The sequence below is a fragment of the Sceloporus undulatus genome, chromosome 10 (assembly GCF_019175285.1).
Source record: "Sceloporus undulatus isolate JIND9_A2432 ecotype Alabama chromosome 10, SceUnd_v1.1, whole genome shotgun sequence".
NCBI lineage: Eukaryota > Metazoa > Chordata > Lepidosauria > Squamata > Phrynosomatidae > Sceloporus > Sceloporus undulatus.
In genome coordinates this window covers 5,637,475-5,656,761 of record NC_056531.1, presented here as the reverse complement: position 1 = coordinate 5,656,761, position 19,287 = coordinate 5,637,475, and the positions used below count along the sequence as shown (strand labels likewise).

General features: G+C 45.0%; 1 protein-coding gene across 1 annotated transcript in view; it reads right to left on the bottom strand.

Annotated features, from left to right (window-relative positions):
• Positions 1–2,751: 2,751 nt before the first annotated feature.
• TMEM132C (transmembrane protein 132C) overlaps positions 2,752–19,287 on the bottom strand; it is a 276,017-nt gene continuing 259,481 nt past the window's right edge. The window contains exons 6-9 of the mRNA XM_042441367.1: positions 17,693–17,898; positions 14,931–15,204; positions 10,440–10,631; positions 2,752–4,941 (exon numbers count right to left, since the gene is read on the bottom strand). Coding sequence (XP_042297301.1) covers positions 3,757–4,941; positions 10,440–10,631; positions 14,931–15,204; positions 17,693–17,898 — 1,857 coding nt within the window. The 3' untranslated portion in view covers positions 2,752–3,756. The remainder of the gene's footprint in view (positions 4,942–10,439; positions 10,632–14,930; positions 15,205–17,692; positions 17,899–19,287) is intronic.

The following is a 19,287-nucleotide window of genomic DNA, read 5'->3' as shown; positions in this document are numbered from 1 at the left end:
GGAAGTTCCTCCTAATGTTGAGGTGGAATCTCTTTTCCTGCAGTTTGCATCCATTGTTCCGCGTTCTAGTCTCTGAAGCAGCAGAAAACAAGCTTGTTCCCTCCCCAATATGACATCCTTTCAAGTATTTAAACAGGACTATCACATCACCTCTTAACCTTCTTTTTTCCAGGCTAAACATCTCCAGCTCCCTAAGTTGTTCCTCATAGGACATGGCTTCCAGACCCTTCACCATTTTAGTTGCCCTCCTTTGGACACGCTCCAGTTTCTCCACATCCTTTTTAAATTGTGGTGCCCAGAACTGGACACAGTATTCTAGATGGTGCCTCACCAAAGCAGAATCGAGTGGCACTATTATTTCCCTTGATCTAGACACTATACTTTTATTGATGCAGCCTAAAATTGCATTGGCCTTGTTAGCTGCCGCATCGCACTGTTGACTCATGTTCAACTTACGGTCTACTTGGACTCCTAGATCCCTTTCACATGTAGTCCTTAAGCCAGGTGTCCCCCATCCTATATCTATGCATTTCGTTTTTCTGCCTTAAGTGCAGTACCATCACATTTTTCTGTGTTGAGTATCATTTTGTTAGCTTTGGCCCAGCTTTTCAGTTTATTCAGGTCATTTTGAAACATTATTTTTTTTCTACTATAAACCCCAGAATTCCCTAGCCAGCATGGCATGTGATTATTCTTTGATTCTTTGAACTGTAGTCCTGAAAGTAACATTTCCAAGGTTAGATTGCATTTTTAATATGCCCCTCCTCAGGGGCACATTACACAATTTCATTTTTCATTTTATTTCAACAATACGGAATGAATTTGACCCAGTCCCACTCTTGTTGTTGTTATCTTTTTTTCAAATTGACCCTGATTTAGGGTCACCCTATCCTTGGGTATTCTTCGCCAGATTTATTCAAGGGAAGTTTGTCCTTGCTTTCCTTGAGGCTGAGAGACTGTGACTTGCCTAAGGCCGCCCAGTTGGTTTCTGGGGCTGAGCCCAATCTCCTTGAATCCTAATCCATCACTCAGTAGCACCATATTGGTTATTGGTCTCATACCGCCCCAAACAAACCTACTTGATCAAGCCATGTAAAGCATTTTAATTACAATTTGTGTAACATGTATAAATAAATATTACATTCTTTCAGTCTACAATGCATACTAGGCAAATCTTGTTAAAAAGTCCATCTACATTATAGGGTGGCAAGTTCCATTGCGTCCAAGCAGCCAAAGAAAGACGTAAACAAATAAAGCGGGGGAAACCACAGGTCCAATGCAAACCGTTCAAAAAACCTTACAAATTATTGGAACGATAAAGATGGTCCTAGTGTGTTCCGTTAGCAGGCAGCACAGATACAGAAGGGAACTGTTTTTTGCTGTGAATCAGAAGCAACGCAAAACAGAATCTGGCATTATCAGGATCTCTGCCCTGCAGCCCTCTTGTGGCGAGCCATTTGAAACTATGGGTTAACAATTCCCATTGCCTACTACTATGTCCCATTGGTCACCCCTGACCTGGTGAAAAAAGACACCTCAGCTATAATTGGCCTTAAGCACTATTGCTACTAGATGTAAGTCTTGTGTCTATGAGGGTTTGCAGCTTTGCTTAGTAAGGGGTTTGACCGACTGCCCCGAAAGGGCGGGCTGGAAGCGCCCATTTTTGCTTCTGAGGGAGGCCACAGCAGCCAAACAGCGCAGCCTCCCTCCACATCAAAAAGAACCTGCTAAAAGCAGGGTTTTTTGGTGCATGCGGCGGACCCCATAAGTGTGCCCTTGGCGCACTGTCACATATCAGTGATGCAAGTGACGCGGCATGCGGATGCTGCACTGTGCTTGCATCATGATGGCAGCCCCAGTGTGGACGGAAGGCTGCCATGATGGCGGCACCGTTACGTACTAGGGTTCGGGAACGTGTGGTCACTCCGTTCTCCTGAACACTAGTTTTGGCCCCAGGGCACCACAAAGTGCCCATCTGTAGCAGGCCGAAGTTGTTAGATTTGCTCAGACCTCAATTGTGGATACTTGTAGCTCTTGTTTGTCACCTTGCTCCCAGTGGCAGTCAACCTCCTTTCCCTCTCACCCATCTTCCTTTCTGAGTGATGGTAAGTTTCACAGTGGCATAACTGAAAGCTAACAAGGCCCGTGAAGAGTGAGGGAGATGTGAGCCAGCTGCAAGTGAGGCAGTTCCAAAGAGTAATTTTTCTAGGCTCTGGTTGTAGTAGACATTTCCATCTCTTTTTCTTCTTGAATCCATCTAATCTCATTTTAAAGTCTGCAGTCTAAAGCTGTCTAAAGAAACCAGGGGGGATGTCAACTGAGCTAAGATTTTGGAATGGCAGCCAATAGGAAAAGTACCCGTTGCGACAGGCAGGGTTCCCAGACCTCCATGTTTTGCGCCTCACCTCCCTGAAGGGACTTTCAATTGTTTAACAATAGCAGCAACAAAATGTCTCCCTTTCCACTCTGGCACTTGTAACCAGGGGTAGATTATTGCAGTGGCAGATGATGACTCTAATGTTCTACACCAAAGTAGGTTCAGCATCTTGGACACCTCCTTTAGGGTTCAGACTAAGGGCCTGAACTGCCAGGCCAAAACAAAGTTGCTTCGGGTCACTTTGAGGTATGCTGTTTAAATGACACACACATCTTAAGAGGCCAGAAGCTGTGCCAAAGCTGCGCTCTAGACCTTAGGACTGGAGCATGGCTTTGGTGCGGCTTCCGGCTTCTTAGGACGCATACAGCATTGAAACACCATACCTCCAAAGTGACCTGAAGCAGCTTTATTTTGGCCTGTCTGTTTGGGCCCTAAGTCTGGAGTGGATCCACTGCTCCACTGACATCAGAATCACCAGTTGCCACTAGATTTTTGAAAGTATGGAAAGACTGAGAGATCTATTCAGTGTTGATACTCAAACCGAATTCCTGGGCTAAGAATTCTTTAATTTTAAGTACACATTTTTCTTTATCTCTCCTAGGTTCCAGTTCTTGGATCTCAGGGTTCTAGTCAAAACAAAAAGGGGCCTGAAGTCTGTCCATCCTGCTGTAAAGATACTCTGATCGTAATACCTAACATCTCTCCTATGACTTGCATTGAAAGTAAAATCTGAAAGGCAGAACGGTGGGAAAGGGAGGGAGGAATGAATGAAGAAAGATCTATTTTTAGCATGTGACACAAATCTTTTTTTAAAAAATAAATCTGAAAGGAAAAAATAACATCAACTCTTTTCTCCGGTGTCAGACATCGCATCCTCGCATCATCGGTAGGACCAGAAAGCCACTGTCTGATCAATACCTCGACACAAGTCTCTTCTCCAGTCTTGGTTTTGTCTTTTTTTTAATCTTTTATTAGAAATATAAAGAAGATTTCTGTCTTTTTTATTATTGTTTTTCTTTCTTAAAAGAAAAGAATACTTTTGGTGCCTTGTGTTTAATAGTCTTCAATACCCTAACCATGAATTCTCTAACCTTGCCGTGTCCCAGTTCATCGTATTGGCCAATTCTTTCCTTTGGACTTCATACTCAAAGACATGAGCATTCCATCTAGGCTGGAGGGAAAAGAAAATAGCCTACCGTCGACAGCTTTAGCAAACACCTCTTCCTATTTAGGAATTAAAAACCCCTGTCTTGTTTGTAAATCTGTTCAGTTCTCTGACTAACACGCACACACACAAACATCCGTCTTGTTTTTCATGTCCCGATACAACTGAAGGCATCAAGGTGTGGTTCCTAACTGATAAAAACCTAGAGGTGGAGCTATGCTTTGTCTTTGAGTTTCTCCATGTAGTTTCTGATCTCTTTTGTTTCCCCCAGGTCCATATCTTGGCAAACCCATTTAATGTCATCCTCATTGCAACTGAGGATGGAGTTGACAGTAGGGCATCCGTCGTCCGGTGGGATGGTGGTGAACGTTGTAAACTTGACCCGCTTTCGCTTGGAGGTGGGGGAATGCAAAGGAGGGTCGAGCTTTTGCTCTTTTCTCTGTTTGCCTTCTGAGTCAGCCGACCGATGAATTTGGCTCTGGATGCTTTTCGGTGTGTTCCCGTTGAGAAGCTGGTTGTTTTCCTCAAAGCCTATCCCTCGGTCCACATTAGTTGTGCGTTCGTCTTGCTGGGGTGAATTGTCGCCTTGATTCTCCAGCAACTCTGTTTCATTCCCAAGCCATACCCAATCGTGGGAGTGGCTCATAGAGTTCTGCCCTTCTAATGGAACTTGCTTATGTCGATATTTTAATGTGAAAGTGGCACAATTGATCAGAAAGACGAGAATGGCAAGACAGAACACTCCTAGCAAGGCATACATCCCAATCTCTAAGTCACTGAGGCCTCTGGGTGCCTGCACAAGGTCATTCTCCATGCCGCCACTACTTTTAGGGAGGTCAATTTGAGCTGGAAAATTGGTGAAGTCGATTGGAATATTTTGGATCTGCCCATCATCTGAAAGCTTTTCTCCATCCAGGCTGTTTTTGAAGACTTTGCTTTTGATCATCGACTTTGCAGTGGTGCTGACTTTCCTTGCAGTGCCTCCTTCTCGCTCAGCATAGTACCGTCCATCTTGGCCATACCTTTCTTGGTCCAACGACTTCTGCCTCCGGTCACTTGCATGGTTTTCAATCTCATCAGCATCATAATCACCAACATCGTGGGAATTGGCATCATTCTGACCAAATTTCACTTTGATCCTACCATTGCCTACAGCTAGGATACTCTTCCGCTTGGACTTCTGGCAGGTTTCAGAGATCATCATGTCCACTTTAACCAAGATGCCTTGTCCCTCACCTTCCGCCGCAACCATGGGCCATTTTACACTGGAGGTCTGATGGGCCGAAATGACAGATTCGTCAAGCGAGGAAGCAGAAAGTGAGTAGTCTTTGGGATCATAGATGTCCAGGGGAGTCACAGAGCCATCACTGAACTGGATCCAGGAGCTGACTACTGCTTCCTAAAAGAAAAGGAAAAATGAGTAAGAAAAAACAAAGTCTTAAACAGGATTTCCCTGTTTTATACACCTGATTTTATGGTACCAAGGAGAGTCAAGAAGTACAGAAAACAGAGCTGGGATCTGAAGAACAACTAGAGTACATCCAATGATCAACAATGCCAGCTCAACTAAGCAAATCAATCCTCCCACTATGGAGAAGGAGGAGGATTATGAAGGAACCTGTTGCTCCCTATGCTACATACATAAGATAGAGGCAACACCTTCCACGTACCTTTGTGTGGTTAACACAAATGGGTCAACTGGGTTAAACCTCCCCAGCTCTGTAGAGAGTCTTTTGGGAGAGCATGTTGGGTCAAGGGTGAGAGTAAGTTGGGGTAAGGCTGTTTGGTTTCTTTGAGCCTAGTGGAGACTTGCTTGTTGTGTGCATTAATGTCTATTGACGTTTGGTACCGTGTGTCTGTTGGGTCAAAGCTGATTTTTTGTGCGAGCTGAGTGGAGTTGTGATTGTGTGCTCATTACAATCTGTTGTTCTATTGTGTGTAGCCCCATGTCCCCTTTCTGACAACCTAATATCAGGGAGGTGGGGATTTTGCTCAAAGGAAGTGAGTCAGAGATTTGGTGGAAGGAAGAGCTAGCAGCCACTAGCTCTCTCTATAACTGCAGCCCTAGTCTCTCGAGCTTGGCAAAGAGAGCTCAGCCAACAGTTGGGACCAACAGGGTGTTTAGTGAGGTAGACTCTGAGTTCTGTTTCAGTGCCTACTTAAGACTACTGAATATGGACAGTGAGGGAGCTCCTGCAGTCACCTGTAACTCCGGTGGTACGTTCGTATTCTTGCCAAAGGATGTGGGTAACCTCACCCGCACCAAGTGCAAGTTGGTTTCCATGCTGGAAAATAAGGTCCAGCAATTTCATGCTCATTTATCCATTCTGCAGCATATTAGGGAGCGGGAGGATTTCTTGGACAGAGTGGAGAAGACTGCTCTGGTTGAGGGACACACAGGCGAAGTATCTGGGGAGGAGGTCAGTTCCCATACACAAGAGAGAGACAGTTGGAGGCACGTGACACATAGAAGTAGAAGGGCCAGGGATCGTTCCGTGAATTTGGAGCTGTAGAATTGATTTGAAGCTCTCTCCTTTAGAAGAGCAGCAGTGTCAGTCCTCAGGGAATGTGAATGAGACCTTGGAAGGGTCCGCACATGGAATGGCCTCTGCCAAATCTCAAGGGAGGTGTGTGATGGTAGTAAGGGATTCCCTGCCGAGGGGAACAGAATCAGTAGTTTGTGGGACTGACAAGATGTCTTAGGAGGTATGCTGTCTTCCTGGGGAAAAATCTGTGATGTAACTGAGAGGCTGACAAGGCTCACCAATCTCATTGACCATTATCCCTTCCTTTTGGTCCACATGGGAACCAATGATGCTGCAAGGCATATCCTTAATGATATCACAAGGGATTATGAGACTCTGGGTAGGAAGCTGAAGGGTCTGGATGCGAAGATAGTTATTTCACGTGACCATCCCAGTATGCCCTAGCATAAGGAGGCTCCACTTGAAAGGGGGATATGGAATTGCACAAAGAAAATATATACTCCACTCCCACAGTGCAGGATCTCAGTCATGATATTATGCACATGGTAGATTTTTAAAAGTGTCCAAAATTGTTTGGGATCTTTTCTGTTTTGCTGAATCTTGTCCCTACTAACGCCAGTCAGATGCTTTCATGGAGCCTGTTGGGAAGGCTGTTATTCCTTGAACTGAGAGCTTCTATAAGGCTATAATACTTAATGGTCACCTTCCTTCCTTTTTCGTTCTTCCTATGTAAGAGACTCTTTGTATTTCAAAATGCAAAAAAGGTGCACTCCATTGGAACAGAGGGGGAAAAAAGAAGGAGATAAGGCAGGAACTATCTTCCAGCCTCAGTGAAGCATGAAGAACAGGCAAGAGTTATTACACTCGAGGACATCCCTGCATTCTTCTCCATTAGTATAGCAAGGCAAAAGAACGGAACATAAGCGGCTATTAATATTTCCCTACCCTTCTCTCTTTTCTTCCTCCTGAGCTGGTTTCTAGCTCATTGGATGCCCAGACAAAAAAGATAGTTAGAAGGACAGAGGTGCAGACATATTCTGCCTGGGGGAGCAGAGGAGGCATATATGTGTTTCCAGGGTTGCAACTTCATTTTCGTAAGCCAATATTCCATGCTAGTTCACGGATGGCCGGTTTATGGGGATGTCCCATTTCCTTGAGAGGAGATTGGAAGTGGCAAACGGAATGGGGAGTAATGGCAATGTATTTTTTTTTAGTCCCCTGCTAGGAGGTCATAAATGTCTCACCGTCTCAGAAATTAAATAAAAAATAAAAAGTAACACTAATAATTAAACCACGTTAAAATAATAATTTAAAAAAATGAAAAGGGAGACATAATGATAAAACCCAAATCAACTAGTCTGCTCTATGGAAGAAATTTTAGAGAAGAAATTGGCCAAGTGTGGCCCATGGGCCACATGTGGCCCTTGCGGCCCCTAAGCGCAGCCTGAAGAACCCCCTAGAAGAATCTCAAGCCTCCCAGATCTCCCCCATTTATTTTTTAATTTTGGAGGGTTCATTTTGGAGTGATTTTTGTGCCTCTAAACCACCCCAAATTTCTCAAAACTGCACCAAAAGACAACAGTTTGATTTCCTAACACCCCCCCCCCTTCCCGGCCCCCCAAACCTCTCCAAAACAGACAAAAAGGGGGGAATGGCCAAAATGGCAGCCAAAAGTGACATTGCACAAGTGAAGTGCACTGCTGCAGCCCACTGAAAGGATGCAAGAAGGAAAAACACTGCCACGTTTGCAGCTGTCTGCCCCTGTTTTAGACCACTGGGTTAATGATTTGACTGCTTTTGTTGGAAATGGAAACGGGACCTTTCCAACACATACAAACCTGTGAAGTGTGAGAGCCCTGCGAGGTTAAAATGGTTTGTGCCATTTCAGTGTTGCTCTGTCTCTGTCTCTCTCTGTATGGAGGGGAAGGGTTGTCATTTTATTAAAAAATGTAGGTTAAGAGGTGATATGATAGCCCTGTTTAAATATTTGTCCATACCATACCATACCATAACCTTTATTAGGCATCTCAAATAAAAAAAAAAAAAAACATCATACAAGTTAAAATTTTAAACTAAAATCATTAACATAAATACTTTAAAATTTCGTCCGTGTAACATGTAATTCTATGGACTACAGTTGTTCAATTTATACCAGATTTTTGTTGCCTCCATTAGAAAATTTGCCATCACTCGTGTAATCTGCTCATTGCAATCCTCCAATAAATGCACTAAAGTTATAAATATTTGTCATATTGAGGAGGGCGCAAGCTTGTTTTCTGCTGCTCCAGAGAATAGGATATGGAACAATGAACTCAAACTGCAGGAAAAGAGATTTCATCTTAACGTTAGGAGGAACTTCCTGACAGTAAGGGCTGTTTGACAGTGGAATACACTTCTTCAGAGAGTGGTGGAGTCTCCTTCCTTGGAGGTTTTTAAACAGAGGCTGGATGGCCATCTGTTGGGGATGTTTTGATTGAGAGTTCCTGCATGGCAGGGGTTGGACTGGAAGGCCCTTGAGGTCTCTTCCAACTCTAGGATTCTATGATTCTATGTTAATAACTTTAACAGGCAAAGGACTGGCTGGAACATCTCTCCCTGGAGTGTGAATATTCTAGCTGCAATTGTTGTTTTACATGTGAGAGAGCACTGGAAAGGAGTATCCCCTCCACAATACGTCCAAAATGGTGCAACTCGAGCTACTATCTTAGGCTGGAATCCTCTGGGCTACAGACACATACATAGGCTGGGGTTAGGCGTTAGGGTAGTGTAAGACTTTTCTTTTTGGCAGCGTTGTGCAAAGAGGGACCCAGTATCTCCTTATGTAGTGAATTTCCCTAAAATGCTCAATAGCTGCTACAGAGTAAGCCCCCCTGAGCCAAATAGCCACAGTAGGTCCCTTCAACCTAAACAGAGGGGAGAAGTGCTGGGACAGCTCTGCTGAACCATCATTTGGCTGGCAGCTGGCAGCTTTATGTTCTGCCTTTATTAAACAGGATCTCAGCTTGAGTATGAAAAAATGAAACCGTTGCCCCATTGTGACTTCCTTCTGCATCTGTCATCACTGAGTTTCTCCACCATCTATCGGATTTGCCTTGAAATGGCAACTTTTACACATTCTTCACCGCCATGTAAGCTGGGACCTTAGCCTGGTTGCACAGAAGCTTTGTCCTTGCTGAGTCGGAGCCTTATAGCCTGTCAATTAAATAGGATCAACATGCCAGTACCCTAATGAGCCCAACAGCTAACCTGACTCTGTCAGCCAATTTGGAGAATAATAGAATATTGGAGGTGAATTGCTTTGCCCTTCCAACTGGGAAAAAAAATGATAGCATTTCTCCTGTTTCTCTCTTCCCCGAATACCACAGGTGGGAAGCAATGGACCAAATCCAAATGTTAGTACCAAGCAGAATAGACGCAGCGAATGAACAGCAACCTGGCATGTTAGCACTAATGTAACTTCTATGGCCCTTTTCACATGAGGCACTTACCGTGCAGATATCATTACCCAAACGCTCCAGAAGCATGGTGGTGGGATCGCCGGTCTCGCTTATGAAGAGTCACTGAGGCATTTTGCTGTTCACCTGTTGACGAATCGTTCACGGAGAAGCCATTTTGGTAATAATGGAAGATCCCGTTATTACAAAAATGACTCCTCTGTGAATGATTTGCCGACGGGAGAAGAGCAGGACACGCTTCAGTGATGCTTCAGAAGTGCAACCGGCAATCCAACCTCCGCACTTCTGGAGCCCTTGGGCAATGATATCCGCATGGTAAGTGCCTTGTGTGAAAAGGTCCTATGAATTTAAGGGATCTAGGTTAGACTAGGTCTAGCTTAGACTAACAGCAAAGTTCCTTTTAGAAGATGTCACATTTCAAAAGTAATGTACTGAACAGAATTGCAAACTGGTGTTGCATGGGTTCCTCCTGACATACTTCCTTGGCCAGTAAAAGCCATGGCGGCATGCTCCAGCATGTGGAAGATGCCTGGAAGGGTGCCTATAGGTCTTGTATATAGGTGTACAGAGCCCTGGTGGCGTGGTTAAATGCTGGTCCTGCAGCCACAACATTGTGTGTTACCCTACTGATGTAACTAGCAACATCTTCTCACTGCTCCTGTCTGCATTCGTGGCTCCCCCACTATCCCTTTTCTTCTCTGGTGAATCTGGTTTAATAGCAGCAGTAGCAGTAAGCATTCTTTCCACATACCCATTTTCTCTTTCCTCCTGTGGGCAACTACTGAACTCAGATGAGTTCAGGTTAGGAAGCTGATTCCTATATTCCTGCCCAACTGGGGATTCCGAGATAGTTTTTGTAGAATGATCAAAACTTATAGACAGATCAGAGTCTCAAAGGCAGATCGGGAGAATGGGCACAATGGAGAGGACTTGGCAAGTTTCTGTGCATACTCTACCTGTTTCGGAGTATGTAGCAATTCCTGGGCAACAGTTGTAGCCATGATAGCCCGATGGCTCGCTGCACTGGGTTGTAGAAAGAGTGACAATCCAGCCACAAGCTGGATTCCCATATCCGTGATGGTCACCTTGTCATCCAGCACTGTAACAGTCTTCTCTGCCAAGATGGAGTCAGATAGCGGAGACAGAACCTTTGGAAGAAGCCACCAAGGGATCCAGTGAGAAAATGGGTTACAGGAAGGGTGCGCATTTTCATCCAAATTTCCCTGTGCCATTTGGTGTTTCCTCACCCCAGTATTTTAAAGCTCTCAACATGTCACAGAAATGTCAGCAGAGGTGCCCAGAGAATGTGGGTGATAGCATCAAAGCTCCATAAAACGCAGCACACCCTGAACCATAATTTGCCAAATGAGTCAGAAATGTGACTCTAATGATGACTGGTCTATCCTTTACTGAAACTACAATGGCATCAGCTAGGTCTTTTGGATATAGGGAGGCGTGAAGCCTAGAAGATGGACCTGGTGATGAGGTATGACCTGAAAGACAGACTGAATGTGGGTTGACATCCAGTTCCAGGAGTTTGGCTATCAACAGAAGCTAGTTTAGCCAAGTGGCAATATATCAGAAGAGAAGGGTATATTTGAAAAGTGCCATGGGACAACAACCAAAACTGCATTCCCCTAACTCCAAATCAATCTCTTCCCAAACAGATCTTAGCAACATTGCCCAAGCATCCTAATTTTGAGAGGAAAGGGGTTGTAAACAGCAGTTAGATGTACTGTAGACCTGATTGTTGAGGCTCTGGATTTAGATAGAAACATATGCAGAGGTGGGGAATGTTTGTCCCTCCAGGTATTTTTGGAATCCAGTTTATTTATTTATTTATTTATTTATTTTATAATAATAATAATAATAATAATATTTATTTGTATACCGCCCTCTGGCAAACCAATCCGGGCGGTTAACAACAGTAAAATATAAAATATGAGAATTAAAAACACTTTATCCCTCCCCCCTTAAGACAGTATTAAATAGTATAACATATTAAAAATACAATATCAAGGATAAAAACAGCAATTAAAACTAAAAACCCTGATATCCCTCTGTTGATCCTCGACCATCTCTAAGATGGGGCCACGGGAGGAATGAGGGAATCAGGGAACCTGGGAACCTGGGCCGGGATGGTTAATCTGGAAAGGCCTGCCGGAAGAGATCCGTCTTGACAGCTTTTTTAAAGCTGTCTAATGATGTTATCTGACGGATCTCATCCGGCAGGTCGTTCCAGAGTTTGGGGGCGACAGCAGAGAATGCCCTCTGGGAGGTTGCCGCAAGCCTAGATTTTAGAGGCTGCAGTAAGTTCCTCCCAGAGGACCGGAGAGCGCGGGGAGGATTGTACGGGAGGAGGCGGTCTCTAAGATAGTTTGGACCCAAGCCATTTAGGGCTTTAAAGGTGATAACCAACACCTTGTACTGGGCCCGGAAGCTGATAGGCAGCCAGTGGAGGGACCTCAAAACCGGAGTAATGTGGTCCCTCCTAGATGTACCTGACACAAGCCTGGCTGCCATGTTTTGAACCAGCTGTAATTTCCGAGTCAAGCACAGGGGTAGCCCCATGTAGAGTGCATTACAGAAATCAAGGCGTGAGGTTACCAGTGCGTGCACAACCGTCTCGAGATCCCTTACTTCCAGAAAAGGGCGCAGCTGGCGTATCAGCCGAAGCTGATAACAGGCACTCCTGACCGTCGCATTTACCTGATTTGTCATCAGGAGCGACGAGTCAAGGAGCACCCCCAGACTGCGAACACAGTCGCTGGAGGAGAGTGTGACCCCATCCAGGACTGGAGGTTGCAACCCAATTCTTGGTTTCGGGGCCGCTACCATGAGCACCTCCGTCTTGTCTGGATTCAGTTTCAATCTGTTTTTCCTCATCCAGCCCATTACCGCCTGAAGACATTCATTGAGAGAAGAGATGCCATCGGAATTCGAGGCCGACGAACGAGATACGGAGAAATAGATTTGGGTGTCATCAGCGTACTGATAACACCCAGCACCATAACTCCGTATTATCTCACCCAGCGGCTTCATATAGATGTTAAATAACATCGGGGACAAAATAGCCCCCTGAGGAACCCCACAAGTGAGGTACCTCTTACTGGAGCTACAGTCCCCGAGTAGCACCCTCTGAGACCTGCCCGAGAGGAAGGACCGGAACCACTGCAAAGCAGTGCCCCCAATACCTAACCCCTTCAGGCGGTCCAAGAGGATGCCGTGATCTATAGTATCAAAAGCCGCTGAGAGGTCTAAGAGCACCAACAGGGTCACACTCCCCCTGTCAATGCTCAGACGCAGATCGTCGGTCAAGGCAACCATGGCAGTCTCAACCCCAAAGCCTGTCCTAAAGCCAGTTTGAAATGGGTCTAGATAATCGGCTTCATCCAAGACAGCTTGGAGCTGAAGGGCAACCGCCCTCTCGATCACCTTGCTCAAAAATGGCAGCAATGACACCGGCCTATAATTCTTCATATCCAGGGGGTCCAGGGAAGGTTTTTTCAGGAGCGGCCTAACCGCCGCTTCCTTTAAACAAGATGGAACATGTCCTTCCCTGAAGGATGCACCGATGATATCCGTGAGGAATCTCATCAATGCATCCCCCCCCCTGGACGGCCAGCCATGATGGGCAAGGGTCAAGAGGGCAAGTTGTCTTCCTTACCTTACCAAGCAGCTTGTCCACGTCATCAGTACTCACAGATTGGAGCTGATCCAGTATGACTACATCGGCGGAGTCACTGGACGCCTCGCCTGTCGACTCTGTTTCAATGGTGGCATCTAAGTCGGCTCTTATCTGAGAGATTTTGTCTGCAAAGAAGTTGTTAAACGCGTCACAGCAGGCCGTCGTCGGGTTAAGTAAGGGATTTGGCGCAGGGGTCACCTGCGTCATTTCCCTCACCACCTTAAACAGCTCTGCTGGACGGGACTCTGCAGACGCAATACGTGCAGAGGAGAAGGCTCTCTTCGCTGCACGTATTGCCTCCCGATAGGAACAAAGGAAGTTCCTATGGCGAGTTCTGTCGGATAAGAGTCGAGTCTTCCGCCACCTGCGCTCTAGCCGTCGTCCAAACCGCTTCATCTTCCTCAGCTCTGGTGTGAACCAGGGCCTCCGATTTGGGGCGGGATGGCAAGGGCGCTTGGGAGCGATCATGTCGATAGCCCTGGTAAGATCGGTGTTCCAGGTATTGACCAGAGCATCGACCGGATCACCGGCATTCCCAACCATTAAACCCTCTAAGGCTGTCTGGAATCCAATGGGCTCCATCAGCCTTCGAGGGCGGACCATTCTAATGGGTCCGCCACCCCCGGTGGGGCAGATATTGGCTCTAAGTTTCATCTTGACCAGGAAATGATCCGTCCATGACAATGCGGAGGTACTTACCACCTCCGCCCACGGATATTCCTGTTCCGTACTGAAGACCGCATCGAGTGTATGACCTGCACAATGTGTGGGCCCTTTGACCAATTGGGATTTTATTTTATTTTATTTTATTTTTATCCCACCTTTCTCCCAAGGCGGCTAACATACATAAGCCAAGCTGATAGGGATGTTCAGAAGTACAGCTAGCAACATTTGGAAAGTCATATGTCCCCCATCCTAGTCAGGTCATAGTTTAAAACAAGCAGAAGTGACAAAGGTGAGAGGACCCCTCCTTCTGCATGTACAGGTTGTTCAAAATGCAATAAAGTTTTTTCATTTGTTACTGTTGACGGATCAGGCCCTAAGTAGATGAGTTTACAGCAGACAGGTTTTGCGGCAGCTATGGGTAGAGATGAGCAAGGACAGGTTGTGATGGGCAATGTGCAGGATCAGAGTCTGGAGCAATTTGGATTGCAGCTTCCAGAATCCCCTAGCCAGACTGGAACCCAAGGCCCCAAACCTAACATTGCTACGATAATATCTGCCCAGGATAGAGTTTCTTGGAGCTGAATGCCTGACCCTTTTGAAGGGGAAACAGGCAGCATGGCTCAGAATCAGGTGAGATATTGTTAGTTCCCTGATTCCAGAGACCATGTTGCTTGAACTGGGAAAGAACCGAACTGGAGGGAGTGGGAGGATCTCATAGGACTTTATCAGGTGGGGAAAATTGGGGGTTTAACGAGCAATTAACCCATGAAAATTGTGCCATCACCATTAAGATTTTCACATGACGTCGACATTAAAGTACCATTATCCCGGGAATAAACTGGAAATGAACAGCAACCAATCATTCATGGGGAAATCTCACGAATGATTTGTTGCTGCTTAATGCCTGGTTATTCCCTCATTATTCCTGGGATAATGTCTCTTTAAGGTCAATGTGTGTGAAAATCTTTAATCATGATTGTGTGATTTTCATGGGTCAATCACTAGTTGAGCCCCCGATTTTCCCTGTGTGATAAAGTCCATAGTAAGGTGCACCAATGGAAGTTCAAAAGACAGTTTAATGTTGATGACTGACCTGGACCATTGTCATGCCAACTTCTTGTCCAACCAGAACCTTGCCTCCTTGTAGCTGGGCCACATGCGGCTCCTCGAGTTTCATGAAGTCTGTCACCAAATCTGTGATGTCAAACTGCCAGTCTGAGCCCAGCAGATAGGTGAGCTGTCCCCATGGGGTGGCATCCTCGGCCACAAACTGAGTGAGAACGCGCACCATGGCATGCTGGTACTGCAGGGTGCAGCCTCTCCCCTTCCGCTCATCTTCCTCCTCCTCATCGCTGTCCCGTGTTGGTCTGAAAGATTATTATTTGCAATTACAGTCCATCCTCCAAACAAGGATATCCAGCAAGCAGACTGCAAAACTTATGTGCACGGATGCCCCAAACATGAAGATTCACCATTGTGCATATACAGCTTTTTGTCACTCAGAGAAGTGACAAAGGAAGACCCACACATGCCATTAGAATTGCTAGAATCTGAGCAACCAACCTCCTCATAGGGCCCTTGTCAACACCTAGGCACTTATTTCAGGTGGATGTCTTTGACCAAGAAAAGAGTTTTGCATGTAGAAGGCCTCAAGTTCACTCCATGGCATCTCCAGTTAAAAGATCAAACAGTAGTTGATGAGAAATCCCCATCTCTTCTTTAGTTCTTGGAGAGCTGCTGCCAGGCAGAGTAGGCAATACTGGGCTTGGTGGATACATTTTCTGGCCTGGAATATGGCAACTCTCAATCTTCCCAAGAGAGAAAGGAGATACAATCCTCTCCTCCACTAGCCTACTATCACAGAGAATTCTCTTCTAGTTCATCTTCTGCCCTGTGGGTTGAATAGGGCAGATTTTGGCAGATCTTGGGATGGTGGGACTAGGGATCCAGGTCACTAAAAAAATGGACATGGTTCAAAGTTTTTCCATTCAGTGGAGGAGAAAGTGTTCAGCTTTGGCCGTCTTTTAAAAGGTGCCCTCCTTACAGTAGAAAAGTGGTTGCTGTTGTGCGTCTTCAAGTTTTTTCCAACTTAGGGCAACCCTTAGATGAACCGATCACAGGGTTTTCTTGGCGAGATTTGTTCAGAGGCAGTTTGCTTTTGCCTTTCTCTGAGGCTAAGAGAGAGTGACATGCCTAAGGTCACTCAGTGGGTTTCACTGGCCGAATGGGGATTTGAACCCTGCTCTCCAGAATCATAGGCCAAAGGTCAAACTATTTCACCATGCTGGATCCAAACAAAACAAAACAGCTGAAGGAGGATTCAAATACACATGGCTGATCTTTCTGCATGCTAAAGTGAGAGCCTTAGCTGAGCCAGCAATTGTTGAACCACCTCTAGTACTGTATTAGTAATACAGTACTCATTCACATTTACATTCTTAGCTTAAAAAAAGAGCACCCCAAGACTCAAAAGCGAGGCCTTCCTAAGAAAACAAAGAAGAGCAAAAGCTCTCCCCCCCCCCCTTACACTTACTCTTCGGAGGAAAATTTATTTGCACAAAAATGAACATGTTCTTCTCTACAGAAAATAGGATAAAGCAATAGTTTTATCCAGGATATGGTTTCCTGGGCAAAATTCAAATTTTGTGCAGAGAAAAAAAAAACGCCCCGAAGTGCAAAACATGCTCAAAAAATTGTACAGAGATCCCTGTCGAGGGGGAACCTGCTGAAATGATTCATTCTTGCACATGAGAACAAAATAAGTGAAGATTTTCATCATAGAATCATAGAGTTGGAAGAGACCGCAAAGGCCATCCAGTCCAACCCCCTGCCATGCAGGAAATCCTAATCAAAGCATCCCCGACAGATGGCCATTCCTTCTCTGAATTTTAGTCTAAGGTTTAAAAGAGTCATCTAGGCCTCATTCCCAATACCTTTTAAACCGGATCGCAATTCGTTTTGAACCAGTTCAAATGACCCATTTCTTTTTGACGCAGATTCTTTCCATGTCTTTTCCACCAAATCAGTTCAACACAAGTGTGAACCACAAGCGGATCGGAATGGATTCAAATTTACTCTTTGGCTGGCTGGCACCGGATCATTTTGAATTGATTCATTCGTGAATGCAAACCAAAAGTCGGTTATTTTGATGCCAGAAAATGACGGAAAATGTGATTGGGGCAAGTGTAGTTTAAACTGCAATCTGATGTCAAATTGATACATCGATTCGGATCGCACACCGATTTAGCTGTAAGTGGGAATTAGGGAGACACGGGCCTGAGCCTATAGGATCTGAGCAGAGAGATAAAAGATAGCGGGGCTTGGAGACATCCCATTCACAGGGTTGCCATGAGTCGAGGCCATTTCGTAGGCAGCAAACAACAAACAACACAAGGTGCAGAACCTCATCCTCTAAATCCATTCAGCACCTTAGATTGCTCTACTAAAATCTGGACCTAAAGTAGATTCAACTGCTATGCGACCCACCAGCTGCCCCTGTTTCAGGCCTCTTCATGTTTGTTCAAAAATATCCCTATTAATATTTTAGAGTGAAAAACAATTCTCAGATAAAACATCAATTCACATCAAGAACATAAAAGTGTACAAAATGAAGCTAACAACTGGTATCAATAACACCCTTTTTGTTTGCTTTTGTTGTTGTTATTTTACTTTAAATTTATTTTTTCTTTCTTTTTGTTTGTGTTGGCGTAGCTTTTCTTGCCATTAAAAAGACGTATTCTGCTGGTTCCAAAGAAAAAGTGCCAGAGCAATTCCCACATGACACCTCTTGAGTCTTACAGTCTAAGATAGAGCTTGACTCTGAGAAAATCACATACGCCAAGCAACAAAACCCACCTCTTATTGGAAACGATGGGAACTCTCCAGCCTTTTATTTGGCTGAGCTCAGTGTCTGAAACTTCGATTTGCAGAGGCAGACGTGGCACCCAAACAGTAACCTGCAGGGGAGCACTCAGATACTGGTAGGTGAAGTTCACTAATGCATTCACCTTGCCTTTCATTTCCTTCCCGTTGACAAAAACATAGTCGCACCGGTCGGAAACCTAGAAAGGGAGGAGGAAGCAGCATTTTAGGATGATGCCAATACATGCATACATGCCACTAAATGGCTATAGTAACAAGTCAGGAGTCAAGAATGTTGGGCACCACAATTCAAAAAGGATGTTGAGTAACTGGAGCATGTCCAAAGGAGGGTGACTAAAATGGTGAAGGGCCTGGAAACCATGTCCTATGAGGAACGACTTTGGGAGCTGGGGCTGTTTAACTTGGAGAAGAGAAGGTTAAGAGGTGATATGATAGCCCTGTTTAAATATTTGAAGGGATGTCATATTGAGGAGGGAGTAAGCTTGTTTTCTGCTGCTCCAGGGAACAGGACACAGAACAATGGATGCAAGCTCCAGGAAAAGAGATTCCACCTCAACATTAGGAGAAACTTCCTGACAGTAAGGGCAGTTCGACAGTAGAACAAACTCCCTCGGAGTGTAGTGGAGTCTCCTTCCTTAGAGGTCTTTAAACAGAGGCTGGATGCCCATCTGTCGGGGATGCTTTGATTGAGAGTTCCTGCATGGCAGAATGGGGTTGGACTGGATGGCCCTTCTGGTCTCTTCCAACTCTATGATTCTACGATTCTATGTGAATATCCATCACAGATCTGAAACCATACATCTCACATCACCATCAGTCTCTGACATATTAATCAAATTAGCAAATAAATCAGTTTCTTTCCTGCCCCACTGCACTTTATACAGATGTATTGGAGACAGAGGACTTTATCAGATGGGAATGGGCTTCCTTATCCCACCCAGAAAGCATGAGTGAAAGTGATTGTGGAAAAGGTTTTCTCACTGCATCACACTAATCCTGTCATGTCCTGTCAGTGAAGTAGAATTGCACTAAGGGGATGTTCCGATAATAGCCAATTATACGCTATAAGTATGGTATATTGGATGTTTTAGCTGTGTTAGCCACTTCGATTGTTCTTTTACAGAAAAGTGGGGTACAAATAAAAGTTTTATTTTTTATTATTATTAGCAAATGATGGGAACTAAGGGGCCAATTCTACTTCATTCACGGGATTGGCATGCTGTCGTGAGAAAGTCTTTCGCGCTACTTTCACTCACGCTTTCTAGATGGGATAATGTCTGGATAAACACGATTTAGCGTGGAAGTACTTCCCGCGATCGCACAAGAAGCACAGGATAGAGACGGAACAATGACGTCCCGTCCTCCTTTTCCATCCTATCTGGACCCTGCTATAAATTTCTTACAAATCTTCTATTGATTTTAACTGCTATTATATACTATAGTTTTAATGTCTTTTAGCATTACTATGTTTGTATACTGGGGGGAGGGACAGTGGTTTTTCGAACTTTTTAACCGTATCCCGTTTTATTGTAATTCGCTTGGATTCCAAGTAATTAAGTGGAATATAA